Here is an 18857-nt window from a genome sequence, read left to right on the forward strand (position 1 = left end):
AGAGTGGAAGTAAGGCTGTGTCAGCCCAGCCCATCTTCACTCTTACAAGTATGTCATACCTTATCCCTGGGGCCTTCTAAAGGGTCTTCATGCCTTTAAACTGTTAATATTTAGTCTTAATTGTCTGCCATTGATTGTTCATGCAATTTCTTTCCCTTTTGGCTAGTGTTATTTTACATTATGATTCTTCTTTTAGGTAAGGCATTATATATATGTATGTATGGTTTAAATTCACGTAATGTGTGTGTGTGGGTGTACTTGTATGTGGGAGCACCAGTGTAGACATTGTGTACGTGCCCATATTGTCTTGACTGTCTTATCTTAAACAAGTGTATCAGACCACCCATACATCAGTGTTAACAGGTCATTATACAACCTACAAACTTGGTAGCCTAAATATACTCCATTGTTTTCTGCCATCTGCAGTGTCTGGCTAAATTTCTCTCGTGGCTCATGTAGTCCATATTATCCCCTATTCATTTACTTTTTCATCTAGGTAAGTCATGTACTGTACAGAGCTAATTACACTACACATAAGGCATTTGTAATTCAGCTCTTATTAATTACAAATTGTATATATTCATTTTAGATAACAGAATCACATTTTATGATAACCTCAATGGAAGTAAGTCACTGACTTTTTTGAGTTATCCTAGGTAATCTACACACATGCTGCTATGTATGATAATCTATAACTATTTATGTGTACCTTAACAAAAACTTGCTAACCTAGGAAGTGGAAGCACTTCCTGAAAAAGAATTTCATTTCCTCTCTTATTTAGTTCTATCCCTTCTAGGGAGGCTCTTTGATAGTGGTTTGGAGCTCTTGATTTAAGAAATTGAATCTGATCTGCTTGCCCTTGTGTCAAACCTAATTGGCTGCCATTTCCCCGAGGTGCTCTTTTACCCAAGGGTTTATCATTAACCCATTAATGTAATAATAAGGTTGGTATGGGCTCATTTTGAGTTTAATAATAATGTATTATGTAAATTCTGAAGTATTAGGTGGAATATGGAATGGAGGCAGTTATAGTTTGTGCATTTAGGTAGAAAAAAAAAGAGCCAACCTAACCTAAATTTAGAGGGAAATTTTAGGCAAGCTTAGGTTTGTTATTATTTTTGAGTTACCTAAACAAAACAAACCAAAAAAAGCTCTGACCATTATCTAAAAACAACTATTGCATAACCTTCTAAATTGTCACCTGTGAACTGTAACCCGTTTGCTGTTTTTCTGGCATTATGTTCTTGACTTTTGTTGATGGTTAATTGCAATTAACAGACTCGAGTTTGCTTAAACTTTCTTCAAAAACTAATAAAAATTACTAAGGTAGAAAACCATATTCATGTCCACTATGGCAGGTGTTGGATATGTTATCATTAGCCTTTGTTAAATTGTCATGAATTGCCACCAGCTCCCACTGTTTGGGTAGGATTAAAAGTACATCAGATATTGATTAGTGTCTGACTGGCATGGGACAGAGGCCTACTGCATTGCATTTTTCTTATATGCATATGTTTGTTAATTTATATCAGTTTTGCTTATACAAAAGTTCCTACTTTATGTATTGTTCTTAGCTTAAGGACAACATCTGCTACTCTTAACATTCTGTATGTACTTATTAGGTTGATCAAACACCCCAAGATTGAGCAACTGGATTATCTCTAGGCTTAAAATGTTGCATTTACTCACAATATTATGTCTTAAATTCTGAATTGATTTTGGGGGTCTACCTCAAGCCACAAGGTTGAGAAAAATGACATGCAACCACATGCAATTAAAAAACCTGTACAGTACAAGGAAAAGTCAAACACTGAATATAGTGTGTATCACTATAAATGCAGCACTTGTAACTACTTTGATCAAACTAACATTTAAAAAAAAATCTGTATAAATGTGATTTGCAGCAAAAGTAACATAAATAGCAGCCTTTTAATTTTCCTACTGGTAACAATTTTCAATTAAAACCATATATTTATGCTCAAGACATGATTTCAGTATTTTTTTTTTTTTAACTAAAAGTTTGCTTTTAGTACTTGATTGATAGACTATATAGTTGAGGCTGAAACTTTTCCAGAATTTGGAGCAATTTGAAGTTAGTAAATGAAACAAAATAATGTAGGGACAGAAAGTTCACACAAATTTATAAACAAGATGTTTGATGCACTTCTGTTTGCTGTTCCTGTTAACTATTACACCCACTCATTCTCAATCATGTATATGTTTATTGAGCTCTTAAGTTCCCTACAAGTTGAAGATTGAGACACTTATGGGAATCTCTATTGAGGAAACGTTACACCACACAGTGGCAAAACGTTTCCTCAATAAAGATTCCCATGTGTTGCATAAATGTCTCAGTCTTCATAATTAGTTTGCTGGGTGAAAAATTTGGAATAGTAATTACATTATTGTGTTTCCAGGAAATGTTGAAATAAAAAAAATTGATTTGTGAATGTTTTATCCAGGATCCTCGTTGATCTCAATTTTTTTTTTTATCAGTTTTCATATTTGCCAGGACTAGGCCGACAGTTTAAAATGAAGTTCTCTATTCATGCTCTGAAAAATCACAAGACAAGATTCCTTATCATATTGCTCCATTCAGTTTAGCTGACTTAAGAGTTTCCTTTCGAATCTGTCTTGTATTGCTTAGAGGCATTTAAAATTCCCTCCCATAGAAGTTTACCATTCATCGTTTTTATTTTTTATTTTTGGGGTTAGTAAGTTTATTTAGGTATAAGTACACACATACAGTTGCACATTATCATACGTAGTAATGTATGTAAATTATCTAGGATAACTCAAAAAAGTCAAAGTGACTGTATATAACCCCTGAGATTGTCATGTCCTTCAAGAAATTGCAGCCAGATGGAATGTCCCTTCGAACTTTATATCTCTTCTTACGCAGCAGATGTTCCATATGTGCAGTAGGTTTGACAAGTACATGAGTAGTAGTAGTTGGATGTGAGATGGACATTCCTAACTTGAACAGTAAGTAGGCTTACTGCATTGCTGTTTTGTTTATATGTTCTGGGATTCAGTTAAAGGACATGAGGGGGAGAGTAGTGGGGTGAGGGTAAAAGGGATTCCAGGTTCCTAATTGCTAGTGCATGCAGTAGGTGACATAGCTGGGGAGTAGGATGGTTATATAGCAGGAGAGGGAGAGGTGGCATAGTGTAAGGGGGATAAAGTGGCACTGGTTGTTACTCCTCATTAACCCTTTGAGGGTCCGTGCCGTAGATCTATGGCTATACGTTGAGGGTCCAAACCATAGATCTACGCCATGAGCTCAGCTCACTCTGATAAGCTGTGAGCAGTAAATTTGGGCCTAGATATGAAAGAATACATCTATGTGGTGTGTGTGCACGACATAAGGCAAATACTACAGCACACAGTGCAAAATGAGAGAAAAAAAACTGAGACCGTAATTTTCGATTAAAACAGTGACTTTGCAGTGTTTTTTCATGTTTTTTTATAGTTGTATTTGTGATTTCTTGGTTTCATTTGATAGAATGGAAGATACATTACAGAAATAGAGATGATTTTGATTGGTTTTAGTAATGGAAATGGGTTGAAACTGACCTCAAAATAACAGAAATGTTAAATTTTTGCCGATGTTCAAGAGTAAACAAATGATCCCACACGTCTAATACATGCCAGCTGGTGGGTCTAATATACGTTCACAAATGTGGTGATATTATTTATACGATTATTACAGTATTGCATAACAGTAGATCTTCTATTTTTTTGTTTGAATAAAAATTCATTATGTGAATAAAAAATCAAAATGGAATTCATTTGTAAAACCTGAAAACATAGCTGATGAACAGAGGAAATGTTAGTTTAGTTCCAGGAATGCCTGCATTGTTTATTCTGGACCCTATTTTGAAATTAGAATATTTTGAACTTTGCATTAAATTGGCCAAATTACCAATTTCCGATCACTTTATTTTGTAGTTGAAACAGTTGATTTGACGATTTCTTGTGCTCAATCAATAGAATAGAAGTAATACTAGTGAAACAGCTAAGAATTTGGTCGACTGGAGTAATATACAGTGGACCCCCGCATAACGATCACCTCCGAATGCGACCAATTATGTAAGTGTATTTATGTAAGTGCGTTTGTACGTGTATGTTTGGGGGGTCTGAAATGGACTAATCTACTTCACAATATTCCTTATGGGAACAAATTCGGTCAGTACTGGCACCTGAACATACTTCTGGAGTGAAAAAATATCGTTAACCGGGGGTCCACTGTAATTGGCCTAAAATGGGAGTCAAAGTCGGCAAAATCGCCGCTCGTAAATATCGCTGACACATCAAAATTTGCAAGAGCATAATTTTGCCAATTTTCCATCAAATTTTGTACTTTTTGTTTTATTACCTTCAGAAAAAGATTCTCTACCATTTCATAAGAAAAAAATCAAAATTATTTTTTGAAAATTCTTGGACACTGGTGCGCACTTTGAAATTTGGCCTTTGGACCCTGAAAGGGTTAATGGTTTCTTAGTTCTGGATACTATTCTGAAACTTATTTTTCCGTCCTTGTTTTGTGCTTATCTTCATCATTTCTCCTCCAACCTTAGCTTTGCTGCTTTTTTTTTAGTAAGCTTTATTCCTGTATAGAAATAACAAAAAAAAAGGCACAATACCGTGACTGTAACGATACACAAATAACCCGCATATAGAAGAGAGGAGCTTACGACGACGTTTCAGTCTGACTTGGACCATTTACAAAGTCACACTAACGAGAAGTGGAGCAGGACGGCTGTATATAGGCAGGAAGAGGTAGTGGTGGTAGTAGTAATAGTAGTAGTAGTGGTAGTAGTAGTAGTAGTGGTGGTAGTGAGGAACTAAGGAGGAGGAGCCAGTCAAATATAAAGAAAGGGGAGCACTGCAAGGGAGCTAGGTGCCCATAGAGGGAGAGCAAGTGCACAGAGGTGGGGGGAAAGGGAAGTGATGAAATAAATAATGAAGGAACAGAAACACGCCACAGAAGAAAGACAAAAAAGGAAAGAGGAAAGGGGAAGAGGGAGAAGAAGAAAAAATGAGGAATCAGGTTGTCACAGGCGTGACTTAACCTGATGCATGGTTTGGTCCTCCTGGGCTGAGGTGTATGGTTGTTGGCAGAAGTGGATGGTAGAGATTCTGATACTAAAGTCGATGGTTGTATTGGAGTGTGCATAAATTCTGTAATGGATCTTTGGGCTCTTTTTACCCTGCAGTACATTATACAGCTGACGGTAAGGCATCATCAGCTGGTCTAGACCCCATTTCAAAGCACTGCTTCTAGATTTGTCAGGGTCCTCTTCAGTGAAAAGTCTGCAACTTTACCAGAAATATGAAACTACTCACATAATTGCTGTAATGTTAACTGTTTTTCTTTAGGTTGTTCTTCTGTTATCTGACTCCCTTGTATCTGTGCATCAAGCTCTGCCAACATTTCTTCTGGACTCCTGTCTTCATCTTCTAAGAGTTCATTCATATCTTCAAAACCATCGCCTGGTAATCTCCTTGCCAGCTGAACAATTTCCTGAATCTAACTCTCAAGCAAGAGAAACAGTGAAAGAATTAACTTTAGAAGGCCACAACTTTCCGCATCTTGCATTTAATGTTGATTGAGGCACTTCATTCCATGCACTTATAGCATAGCTGATGGCATCTACAATGCTAAATTTATTCCAGATACTTTGTACTGCCAGGTTGGAGTTAGTCCATTGATGCATAAATTTTTTTTTTGTGTAGTTACACTTGAATGACTTAATCCCCTGATCCAGTGGCGGCTGCTGCGGCTGCTGCTGCGGCTGCTGCTGCTGCTGCGGCTGCTGCTGCGGCTGCTGCTGCGGCTGCTGCTGCGGCTGCTGCTGCGGCTGCTGCTGCGGCTGCTGCTGCGGCTGCTGCTTCTGCTTCTTTTGCTTCTTCTTCTGCTTCTTCTTCTGCTTCTTCTTCTGCTTCTTCTTCTGCTTCTTCTTCTGCTTCTTCTTCTGCTTCTTCTGCTTCTTCTTCTGCTGCTGCTTCTTCTGCTGCTGCTTCTGCTGCTGCTTCTGCTGCTGCTTCTGCTTCTTCTGCTTCTTCTTCTGCTTCTTCTTCTGCTTCTTCTTCTGCTTCTTCTTCTTCTTCTTTCTGCCTATATATAGCTGTCCTGCTCCACTTCTGGTTAGTGTGACTTTGTAAATGGTCCAAGTCGGACCGAAATGTCGTCGTAAGCTCCTCTCTTCTATGTGCGGGTTATTTGTGTATAGAAATATTTTTGTACTAGTACTATTGTCTGAGTTAGCATTTTCTGTTTAGTGCCGGTTTTCCCTTCTGCTGTTGATCGAATCACTTTAATTTCTATTTTTGTTTTTTCAGTCTACCTCAGTGATCAAAAAGATGGATGGGCAGATTGTATCATCTAGACTTTAAAAAGGCTATTGATCGAGTTTCCCATGAGAAACTAGTTTGGAAGTTTTGAAACAGGAGAACTATAAGTAGGGCTATAAAAATTGTTAAAGACTTCATTTGAGAGAAAAATGTGAGCAGTGATAAGAGAAAAAAAACAGGTTGTCTTAGGAAAATATTACTAATGGGTGCAACAGAGATCTGTTTTTGCTACTGTAAAGTTTTTAATTTAAGTACGTTTCTTCCTAGAGCTTAGTCTATTGGAAAAAGTAATGAACCAAAGCTGTAATTCAAAAGATAACTCCATAGAGCCCTCTTTAAACCCTAGAGAGCAAAGGTTTAAGGTTCACTCAGAAACATTGTGCTGTAGAATTGTAGATGCACTGGTTTATTGCTGTATATAGAGTTTAACTTTTTAGATATTTGATGATTTTTATGAACTTATTCCAGTCAAACATGTCATTTTGTCTATTGATAGACTTATTCAAAGTTGTTGCAATTACATATAACATTGAATCTGTCAGTGGGTCATATAGTGCACTAATCAAACCTATGTTTTGTTAAATGATTAGTGAGTAAATGGTTCACCTAACATACTCTTCCTTTATAGAGATGTTCTTACATACAGTACATAAAAACTGTTTTTTTTAACGTTGACCATCTCCCGCCGAGGCAGGGTGACCCAAAAAAGAAACACTTTCACCATCATTCAACACTTTCACTATCATTCACTCATAATCACTGTCTTTGCAGAGGTGCCCAGATATGGCAGTTTACATGTCACTCAGTCAGTCAGTATCCCAAGCCCCTCCTTTAACCCTTTCAGGGTCTGTGCCATAGTTCTACGGCTTTGAGTTGAGGGTCCAAACCATAGATCTACGCCATGAGCTCAGCTCTGATAAGCTGTGAGCGGTAAATTTGGGCCTAGATATGAGAGAATACATCTATGTGGTATGTGTGCACCACATAAAACAAATCCTGCAGCACATAGTGCATGAGAGAAAAGAACTGAAACTGTAATTTTTTAGTAAAACAGCGACTTTGCAGTGTTTTCTTTTTTGTACGTTTTTTATAGTTGTATTTGCGATTTCTTGGTCTCATTTGATAGAATGGAAGATATATTACAGAAATAGAGATGATTTTGATTAGTTTTAGTACATACTGGAAATGGCTTGAAACTGAGCTCAAAGTAGTGGAAATGTTAAATTTTTGCCGATGTTCAAGAGTAAACAAATGACCTCACATGTCTAATACACACCAGCTGGTGGGTCTAACATACACTCACAAATGTGGTGATATTATTTATACAATTATTACAATATTGCATAACAGTAAATCTTCTATTTTTTGGTTTGAATAAAAATTATGATGTGAATAAAAAATCAAAATGAAATTCATTTGTAAAGCCTGAAAACGTAACTAATGAATAGAGGAAATGTTAGTTTAGTGCCAGGAATGCCTGCATTGTTTATTCTGGACCCTGTTTTGAAATTGGAATGTTTTGAACTTTGTGTTAAATTGGCCAATTTCCAAGCACTTTATTTTGTAGTTGAAACAGTTGACTAGGCGATTTCTTGTGTTCAGTCGATAGAATGGAAGTAATACTAGTGAAATAGTTAAGAATTTGGTTGACTGGAATAATGTAATTGGCCTAAAATGGGGGTCAGTCGGCAAAATCACTGATGCGTAAATGTCACTGACACATGAAAATTCGCGAGTGTAATTTCGTCAATTTTCCATCAAATTTTGTACTTTTTGTTTTATTACCTTCAGAAAAAGATTCTCTACCATTTCATAAGAAAAAATAATTTTTTTTTTTAAATTCCTGAACCCTGGTGCACACTTTGAAATTTGGCCTCTGGACCCTGAAAGGGTTAAAGTGCAGGCATTGTACTTCTCACCTCCAGGACTCGAGTCTGGCTAACCAGTTTCCCTGAATCCCTTCACAAAATATTAACCTGCTCACATTCCAGCAACTCGTCAGGTCCCAAAAATCATTTGTTTCCGTTTACTCCTTTCTAACACGCTCACACATGCCTGCTGCATATCCAGGCTCCTTGTGCACAAAACCTCTTTTACACCCCCTCTCCCTCTCTCCATCCTTTCCTAGGACAACCCCTACTCCCCCTCCCCTCCACTACAGATTTATACACCCTCCAAGTCATTCTATTTTCCTCCATTTTCTTACAAGTCTTAGTCACTTTAATATCCTATCTTGAAATCTTTGCTTTTTTTTTTCAGATAGTTAATGGTAGAGATGCAACTGTAAGGTTGTGGTGGTGGTGCTGGAGGTGGGTTGTGGTGAAATCATGGGATTGTGTTTGTGTGGCGCTTGGTGCCAGTGACCAGGGACATGCCGAGCATCCATGAGACTATTGAGTCTGATGAGAGCTTCTCTTCTCTCTCTGATGCCAACCAGGAAGAAGACAAAAACCATGACCCGCAGCCAAGCCACAGCACTGCCCCACACTCGCCAGAAGTGAAGAAGCCCAAGAGCCACCACACACAGGAACAAGATAAGGCAGGACACCGTAAGGGAGCTCCTCGGGGCTCCCCTGCAGACCCTCAGCAGGTCCGGGAGCCTCGAGCTCTGGTTGAGTACTCTGACGTCAGTTCAGAAGCATTCTCGGAGCCAGAGGCAGGTGAGATCACTGATAGTCCTAGCCATAGCCCTGTCTTGAGTCCTCGATTAAATAGACAGCGGCATCGTTCAGCATCTCGCTCAAGACTCAGTCCTCGCCCTAGTCCAGCATCGTACAGTGCAAATCTTAGTAGGAGTCCTTCTTACGTCCCACGCACACCACCTCCAAGGCCCCCTCGAGAGCCTCTTCACAGTGACGGAGAAGTTGAAGCATCTCCTACAACTTCACACCACACTCCACACAGTGCCCGCCCTCTTGTACCTTATCCAGTGGTCATGTCCCCTGATCGCCGGTCCTTAGAAACGAGAGGAGAATACTATCGCTCTAGGGAACCATACCACCATTCACGCACTCCCTCTGAATCAGAGAGAGATCATTCTCGATCCCGAAAAAAAGAACACAAAAAAGACAAAAAAAGAAAAGATAAAAAAAGAAAAAGATCTGAGAGGTCACACAGTCCAGTGATACATAAGAAAAAGAAAAAGAAAAGTAAGCACAAATCTCGAAGTGGTAGTCCAGAATTTGATGATAATGGAGGGGTTGCGGATGGCAGTGTAGTACCTAGTTCGGATGACGATATTTCTGAAGCAATTGTTATTAAAAGTGTTCCACGAATTATCCCTAGTCATGATCCAAGATCATCAGGTGCACCATCTAGGGTAAGAAATCGTGGTGAGGAACCCAGTCCTCTTAGTTCCAATGAAGGAGAAATTATAGTTAGTCCTCAGCCTCTTCCTGAAACAAATCATGCCCGTGGAAATGAGCTGCGGAGAACGCCGCCACCCCACTCGTCACATCACAGATCACGCGAAAGAACACCCACACACAGATCACCACCCAGGTCACCCCACACACCTAGCCCACCCCGCCATCGGGGTACAAGACATATGACTCCCCCACCACCTCAGCCACCTTCGGCCAGTAAGAACTATGAGCGATCCAGCCGGGCACACCACATAAGCCCACGTAGGCCATCCACGCCTCCACTGCCAAGTCAGAGACGTGGAAATATGACACCACCATCTAGAAATTCACCTAGACGGTCAGCTTCACATCGTGCCCACACCCCTCCTCCTCTGTACAGTAGAAAGAGGTCTCGTTCTCGAAGTCCTATTCAGTACATTGAGATAAGGGGTAACTCAGAAACTCCACCTCATACTAGTAGTAGGTATTATGCTACAGCATCAACTTCACGTAAAGAAGAAAAGAAGAAGAAGAAAAAGGAGAGAGAGAGAGAGTATCATTCACATGGTCGTAGGAGCAGGAGCAGAAGTCGGAGTGGTAGTAGAAGTCGCAGCAGGAGTAGGGGGCAATCACCAAGGTCAGTAATTGGCTTTTGCATTTTTTCATTAATTTCATAAATTTTGTTTAAATTACTCGCCTTATTTTGCACAATTGTGTATGTTAGAAGGTAACTATAAAACCGAATTTCATAAGTAACCCTAATGGTTTTAGTACAGTAATAAGTAAATTATATAGGAGTATGTTTTGATAGAATAAGATTCATATTCATATTTTTTTTGTTTCTTTGCGAAGTTTACAGTGTGTGGTTTACATACATGTGTTATAAAACATTGTTAAGCACAAAGAAAGCCACTAACATGCCTGAGCATTTCGGGCAAACTAATCCTTATGCTTACAGACTACTTAAAGCTAGACATAGGTTATGGAGTGGTAAATATTAATTATTCATTATTTTATATAATTACAATAGAGTGGTAGCCAAAAATTTTATAATTAATAAAATTTATAGCAGAGTGCAAAGAACAAATAACAGTACAGTACTAGTGCATATTTTGTATATTAAGTTCAAACTTGAAGAGCGGAGGGGTGTGTTGTTTGGCACAGGAATTGGTAATCATCAGCAAAGCAGCTTTTTGTTGGGTTATTAATGGTTTAAGGCAATTGGCCGTGATATATCCCCAAGTGCAAATACCATGGGAGAGCTAAGGGTAGATTAGAAAGCGGTATAGTGTAAATAGTACCATTTGGGGTATATAGTACCTTACCAAAGATACTTACTGTTTTGGATGTTTTCTTGGCTAAAATTTAACGTTGCAGTTAAGGTGTAGCACTAAAAATTTTCCCTCAGTGTGTCTTGTAGTTGGAGATCAATTAATCAATTATTTAGTGCTGTTTCCAAACATCATGTAGGTTTTGTCTATATTGAAAGCGAGTTTGTTAGTTGTCATCCACAGTAGATATTTTTAGTAGCTCCTTTTAATATTGTCACTACATATATGACTAAGTCTAGATGCTGTTCATTATATGTATAACATCATAAACACAATCATTAGTTGAATTCTCTCAGGTAAACTTAATGCTCATCACATTTTAGCTTTAATGAACTTCGTGAGATTCCTTAACCCCATAAATGTAGTATATTTTTTTTGTAGTTTTAAATGTATGTTACGTCTTGGAGGCCAACTGGGCTTGATGTATACACAAAAATCACAATGGTCTCAAATTTTCTTATAGTTTACCATCTTAGGCTTTCAAATAACTTTTGGGGTTGGGTGCTAGTCATGTCAGAGGATTCTCAAGTATACAGTATTGACACTGGTAGTTGTTATGCAGATTTCTACATAAAGACTGAAAGACTTCATAGAAACTTGGAATTGTCCAAAAGTAATGATGAAAGTGTACTATCTAATGCAACGTATACTGTATTTCACGGTTCATTAGACGCATTTTTTTTTCCGTAAAATGTCTCCAAAAACCACCCTACGTCCTATAAACTGATGGTCAGTGACAGGCGCTATAAGTTTTGGGTGTGGGGTGGGCTGTAGCTCTCCCAGTTACGTCCAATGCCGAGCCATTGAAACTAAAACAAGTCTTATAAGCTGCGAAATACTGTACCTTGTCTCTCAGCCTCTCGCACTAATAAGCCTATATCTCCATAGAGAAAAAAGTATTTCATTACATAATAGTGATTGCATCAGCAGTGATGGTAAGGAAAGTGAAGATGAATATGTTTATATAGACTAGAAAGTACCAGTTATAGTGATAATTACTCAAAATTTTCCTAAGAAACTTAAGTATCTACATTGTAAGCAGACCACAATTCTTGCCAAAATTGTGAGACAGGTCTGTGGGAAAATTATATGAAATGCACATTCAGTGACTTGAAGTAGTAAGACTTTTTTAAGAGTGTGATTGCAAAATAAGTCTTAGTAATGTAACACAGGCAAGAAAATTGACAAATATAAAGGATATGTTTGGTAAAATAATATATTTTGACAAGGGAGCATAATGTATACACAGACTTTCTTCTCTGTTATTACTGTACCTGCATGTTGACAGTGAACAGAAAACATATTCTTTCATTCACTCGTGCACTTGAATGAGTGCTGAAGTTTCATACCAGTGAAATGTGGCAAATGGCTTGATAGTCAAAATGTAACACTTCTCACAGCCAAACTTAGAACTCTAATGATACAAGATGAATGTACAATAAAGTTAAAAGAACTAATCCAGAAATCAGGTAGAAGGATTGATTATGCTGAGAATGCGTGTGGTTGTCAAATCTGTGAAAATTGGGTCCTGTGGCATGTTAGGAAAAGTTTCAAGTGGTTCTGTATACGTACAGTGGTACCCCAAGTTTCGGCCATAATTGGTTCCAGAAGGCTGTTCGAGTGCCATTACCGAACAAATTTGTTCCCATAAGGAATAATGTAAATTAGATTAGTCTGTTTCAGACCCCCAAAAATACACTTGCAAAAGCACTTAAAATAATACACCTGCATAATTGTTCGAGTTGGGAGGTGTACGAAACTTGGGGTACCACTGTACTATGTATATAAAATTCAGTCTCTTTGGTGTAGAAATGCTAACTGGATTCAGTACTTGCCTAGTGTTAAGAGTAAATAAACCACAATTGTTATGAGTTTCATTTAGCTGCCATGTCAGATTTTGTTGGCAAGTGATTCATTTCAGTTCAGACCTAATAGACAATTTCCTGAGCTTGTTCCTCTTAGGAAGTAGGCTAAACTAGTAAGATGTGTGATACGTCACTGCATTCATGTCTTATGAATTACCACACCCTGAAACTTGCCTAATGTTATATAAAACTTGTAAATATCTGTACCTTAAAATGATAAATACAGCAAAACAATAACCGTTACAGAAATTAATGTGTAGTATTAAAAATATAGTGATGTTACCTCTACTAGGAATAGATAGATTTTAATTTGTCAACCTTGAACATAAAGATGTATTTTTTTTATGTTTTTGTAGTTACAGTATACAGGAAGGTCCCACTTTATGGCACTTCACTAATATGGACATTTCAAATTATACCCAAAAATTTGTTTATATGCCTCCTGATTCGGTATTACTGCATCTGTATGCCACTGTTTATGTGCTCTGTGAGCTCCGTGTATCTCAGTTCTGTCTGGAAACTTTCCAAAGTTTCAAGCATTTTAAAGTTATTCACAAAGTTATTACAAATACTGTTTTGTGTTACAATGGCATCTAAGGGTAGTAGTGATAAAGAGAAGAGTTGTAAGTGCCAAGTTAGAAAGTAGAAGCTAAGCCAGGCGAGGGAGTAGTTAAAAGTGTGTGTTGCTTGTGTTGAAGACTCAATAAACTGGAAGAATGTAGCTCTGAGGCGCTAAAAATGTCGTATATTTATGCTGTCATACATTCTCAATAATCCATCTCTGACATGTTTTGAAAAATTATATAAACATGCTACATATCACATAATAGGCGGTCAGATGGACACAATAAACAGACAGTTGGGCATGTATTAGACCATTTAGACAATTAACTGAGAGTGACTGGGTGTGTTGCTGTGAGCCTGGGTGTTGCCGTGAGCCTGGGTGTGTTGCCGTGACCCTGGGTGTGTTGCCGTGAACCAGGGTGTGTTGCCGTGAGCCTGGATGTGTTGCTGTGAGCCTGAGTGTGTTGCTGTGAATCAGGGTATGTTTGCTGTGACTGGGTGTGTTGCCGTGAACCAGGGTGTGTTACTGTGATCCTGGATGTGTTGCCATGAGCCTGAGTGTGTTGCCGTGAATCAGGGTATGTTGCTGTGAGCCTGGGCATGCTGCCGTGAGCCTGGATGTGTTCCCATGAACCAGGGTGTGTTGCTGTGAGCCTGGATGTGTTGCTGTGAGCCTGGATGTGTTGCCATGAGCCTGGATGTATTGCCATGAGCCTGGGGGGTGTTGTGAGCCTGGATGTGTTGGTGTGAGCCTGGATGTGTTGCCATGAGCCTGGGTGTGTTGCCATGAACCAGTGTGTGTTGCCATGAACCAGTGTGTGTTGCCATGAACCAGTGTGTGTTACCAGGAGCCTGGGGGGTGTTGCTGTGAGCCTGGGTGTGTTGCTGTGAGCCTGGAAGTGTTACCGTGAGCCTGGGTGTGTTGCCATGAGCCAAGGTGTATTGCCATGAGCCTGGGTGTGTTGCCTTGTGCCTGGGTGTGTTGCCATGAGTCTGGGTGTGTTGCTGCGAGTCTGGGTGTGTTGCTGTGAACCAGGGTGTGCTACCATGAGCCTGGGGGGTGTTGTGAGCCTGGATGTGTTGCTGTGAGCCTGGATGTGTTGCCGTGAACCAGGGTGTGTTTCAGTGAGCCTGGGTGTGTTGCCGTGAGCCTGGGTGTGTTGCCGTGAGCCTGGGTGTTGCCATGAACCAGGGTGTGTTGCCATGAGCCTGGGTGTGTTACCATGAGCCTGGGGGGGGTGTTGTGAGCCTGGATGTGTTGCTGTGAGCTTGGATGTGTTGCCGTGAGCCTAGGTGTATTGCCATGAACCAAGGTGTGTTGCCATGAGCCTGGGTGTGTTGGCATGAGCCTGGGTGTGTTGCCGTGAGCCTGGGTGTGTTGCTGTGAGCCTGGGTGTTTTGCCCTGAGCCTGGGTGTGTTGCTGTGAACCAGGGTGTGTTGCCGTGAACCAGGGTGTGTTGCCGCGAGCCTGGGTGTTACCATGAGCCTGGGGGGTGTTGTGAGCCTGGATGTGTTGCCGTGAGCCTGGATGTGTTGCCGTGAGCCTGAATGTGTTGCCATGAGCCCGGGTGTGTTGCCATGAACCAGGATGTGTTGCTGTGCAGTGGCGTCACTAGGGTTGGTGTCACCCTGGGCAGCTTCTTTGGTGTCACCCTCATGAAATCCAAGGGCGGGGTGTGTGGGGAGTAAACTCCAGTTACGTCACTACTGCATGACCAGTGACTAATATTTAGCAGTGAGAACATTTAAGGGCCATAAACCAAACACAAGAATACTTTTCAACTTTATTAATGATAAAATAAATAATAGTAGTAATATCAAGGAAGCAAACTCAAATACCACTTTGAGTACAGGCAACAGATCCTACATTTATTCATCTTCAACAATTCAAAAAAAAAAAAAAAAAAAAAACTTGAAAAATAACAAAAAACATTTCAATATCAGAGAAACACTAGTTCCAATTTTACCTTGAGTACAGGTAACATCTCAATGAATGTGATTTTACATTTCCTTGCTTTCAATCCTGCAAAATCATCTATCACATCATCAAAATCAATGATTTTCCCTATATAGGCCTATTTGTACTTTGTAATCATATAATAGGCTATATAGAAACGAAGGATTTTTCTCTTAGGTTGCTGCAGCACTGTTTTGTACATTAGTGTCACCTTTAGAGGCTCTAAGGTGTCACCCCATAAATGGTGTCACCCGGGGCGGTCTGCCCCCATCGTCCCCCTTACAACGCCACTTGCTGTGAGCCTGGGTGTGTTGCCATGAACCAGGGTGTGTTGCCATGAGCCTGGGTGTGTTACCATAAACCTGGGGGTGTTGTGAGCCTGGATGTGTTGCTGTGAGCCTGGGTGTGTTGCTGTGAGCCTGGGTGTGTTACCATGAGCCTGGGGGATGTTGTGAGCCTGGGTGTGTGCTGTGAGCCTGGGTGTGTTGCCATGAGCCTGGGTGTGTTGCCATGAACCAGGGTGTGTTGCCATGAACCAGGGTGTGTTGCCATGAACCAGGGTGTGTTGCTGTGAACCTGGGTGTGTTGCTGTGAGCCTGGGTGTGTTGCCATGAGCCTGGGGAGTGTTGTGAGCCTGGATGTGTTGCTGTGAGCCTGGGTATGTTGCTGTGAGCCTGGGTGTGTTGCCAAGAACCGGGGTGTGTAGCTGTGAACCTGGGTTTGTTGCTGTTATGCAGGCTGCTGCACTAATGTGAAGATAATTTGTTTGGTGTCGCTAGTCACTCCAAGTTGGATGTCTTGTACTGTCCAACTGGCCATGTAATGTGTGTCCATCTGACCATTTATTACGGCTTCATCCAGAACACTGACATTATGTACTGTATACTACATTTATGGACCATTATCCCCACAATACATCTTACATTATATACAGACAATCTTCATATTAGTTCAGTAGTCTGCATAATAGTTGCCATGAGCCAGGGTGCTGTCAGTGATTCAGTCTGTTACCGAATTTGTGTGTTTCTCATCCTCTCTCTTGCTCTCTCGCTCTTGCTCGCTTGCTCTCGCTCTCTCTCGCTCGCTCTCGCTCTTGCTCTCGCTCTTGCTCTCTCTTGCTCTTGCTCTCTCTCTCGCTCTCTCTCGCTCTCTCTCTCGCTCTCTCTCTCGCTCTCTCTCGCTCTCTCTCTCGCTCTCTCTCGCTCTCTCTCGCTCTCTCTCGCTCTCTCTCGCTCTCTCTCGCTCTCTCTCGCTCTCTCTCGCTCTCTCTCGCTCTCGCTCTCTCTCGCTCTCTCTCGCTCTCTCTCGCTCTCTCTCGCTCTCTCGCTCTCTCGCTCTCTCTCGCTCTCTCTCGCTCTCGCTCTCTCTCGCTCTCTCTCGCTCTCTCTCGCTCTCTCTCGCTCTCTCTCGCTCTGTCTGTCTGTCTGTCTTTTTTTACACAGGGTTTGACAAGGGTAGGTTAAGGATCCCTAGCTTTATTGACAAGCTATTTACAGGTTAAGGATTCCTAACTATTGGCAAGCTAAGAGCTGTTACCTACATCAGCTCATTTGAAAGCATTTTTATTGTTATGAGACATACAAGTAGGGAACAGAATGAAGTTGGAGCCATCTGTGGGCCAGCATTTTAATGTGATCAACTGACTATCTCGTTGACATCATTATGCTGTACGAATGTGTTCCATACTCGAGTCATCCTGGGTATATATGATCTCAGATGGAGTGATGTTCTGGAGAAGGGTACAGCCAGAGTGAAGTTGCTGCTTTCTGCCCGTCTTGTGGCATAGAAGCTTGTTTCATGCTGTCCTCGAAGTGGATCCAATATTGGCCTTGTACATAACAGTAAGGCCACCCACATCCATCCTGTGTTGAAGGCTCTGCTGAAATAGATCTATCCAGGATTGGTCCAGGCGAGAGATGAGACGTCTTGCTCTGTTCTCTACTGTCAAGCAGTCGCAGATGAGAGGGGGGGGGGCAGGCAAACCAAGAAAGTGGAGCCTACTCAAGGTGTGAGCGTACTTGTGTCTCGTACAGAATCTTGCAACCCCTGCTGTCAAGCAGATGCGAGATAAAGCAAAGTGCTGTAAGCTTCCTGGCTACCTTGTTTGCAAGATTTACAATGTGGTTTTTCATGGTCAGTTTGGAGTCGAATTTCACCCCAAGGATATCAACTTCAGGTACCAACACCCTCCCATTCATCCTTACTATTGCACCAGCATTACCATCATGGTGACTAGAGATCATCATCATTTGTGTTTTCTCAGGTACAAATGTTACTTGCCATCTATTTCTCCAAGCTGATATAGCTCTTAGCTGGTGATTGATGTAGCTTAGAGCAGCTGGCATTTCTTCTCTTGGATAAGTGAATGTCAGTGTACAGTCATCTGCATATGCATGGGATTCTGGGATGAGATGAAGTAGGTCATTGAGGTAGACATTCCATAACAATGGTCCCAGCACGCTTCCTTGTGGAACACTTGCCCCAATAGGATGTCTTGCTGATTCTGTTCCATTGAGAACTACCCTTAGAGATCTACCATGAAGGTAATCACTGAGGAGACATAGTGTAGAGCCTGCAATTCCCAGTGCTTGAAGTTTTGCTAAGAGGCCCTGGTGCTACACCCAAGCACCAGCAATGTCCAGTGCTACCACACAGCTGACTTTGGATTCATCCAGTGACTGGTACCACTTAGTGGAGAGGTTTAACAACAGATCAGCAGCAGAGTAACCTTTCCTGAAGCCATATTGACGGTCACAAATGAATGAGTGGTAGTCAAAAAACTGTCATTTGTCTTGAGATTATTGTCTCAAGGATCTTACCAGTGACTGACAGGAGTGACACTGGTCTGTAGTTGCTGATTTCTGCTCTGCTCTTCTTTTTGTGAACAGGGACTACATTTGCCTCTTTCCACAGAGAGGGCCATTTACACTGTACTAGGCAGTGCTGAAAGATGTGAGTTAGAGGTGATGCCAGCTGGTCTGCACATCATATTGGCAATCTTGGGCTCAACTTGTCTGGACCCACAGCCTTTACTTGGTCAAGTGATTTAAGAAGGAAATGCACCTCCTCCTGCCTCATTGTCACCACTGACAGTTCTTGCAGCTAGCCAAGGAGCGTCCCTTGCTGGATCAGGAACTTGCATTTTGGTAGCAAAGTGTTCGGCAAAGAGGTCTGCCTTCTCTTGACTACTAGTAGAGGTGGTCCCATCCTGTCGATTTAGAGGTGGAATGAGTTCATCAGGCAGATAACCTTGTCTGTCCTTGACCAGGGACCACCAGGTTTTGGAGCCTACCCTACCTGTTGCTAGCTTTCTTTTTGTGTCCACCTCCCATTTAGCAATGGCCCACTTTTGAATGTCACCCACGTTGCTAATTTCACAAACTAGTATTTAGTCACTTAGCCATAATACCAACTTACCTCATAATTTGTAATATTTT

General features: G+C 40.9%; 1 protein-coding gene across 2 annotated transcripts in view; it reads left to right on the forward strand.

Moving 5' to 3' along the window:
* Positions 1-18857, forward strand: part of Cdk12 (Cyclin-dependent kinase 12) — a 109822-nt gene that overhangs the window by 378 nt on the left and 90587 nt on the right. Inside the window, exons 1-2 of one of the 2 annotated variants that reach the window (XM_053779748.2) lie at positions 30-48; positions 8618-10339. In XM_053779748.2, coding sequence (XP_053635723.1) covers positions 8730-10339 — 1610 coding nt within the window. In that variant the 5' untranslated portion in view covers positions 30-48; positions 8618-8729. Of the gene's footprint in view, positions 1-29; positions 49-8617; positions 10340-18857 lie in introns of those variants that run through there. The other variant, XM_053779747.2, reaches the window with a different exon arrangement.

This window comes from Cherax quadricarinatus, chromosome 24, assembly GCF_038502225.1.
Source record: "Cherax quadricarinatus isolate ZL_2023a chromosome 24, ASM3850222v1, whole genome shotgun sequence".
Lineage (NCBI taxonomy): Eukaryota > Metazoa > Arthropoda > Malacostraca > Decapoda > Parastacidae > Cherax > Cherax quadricarinatus.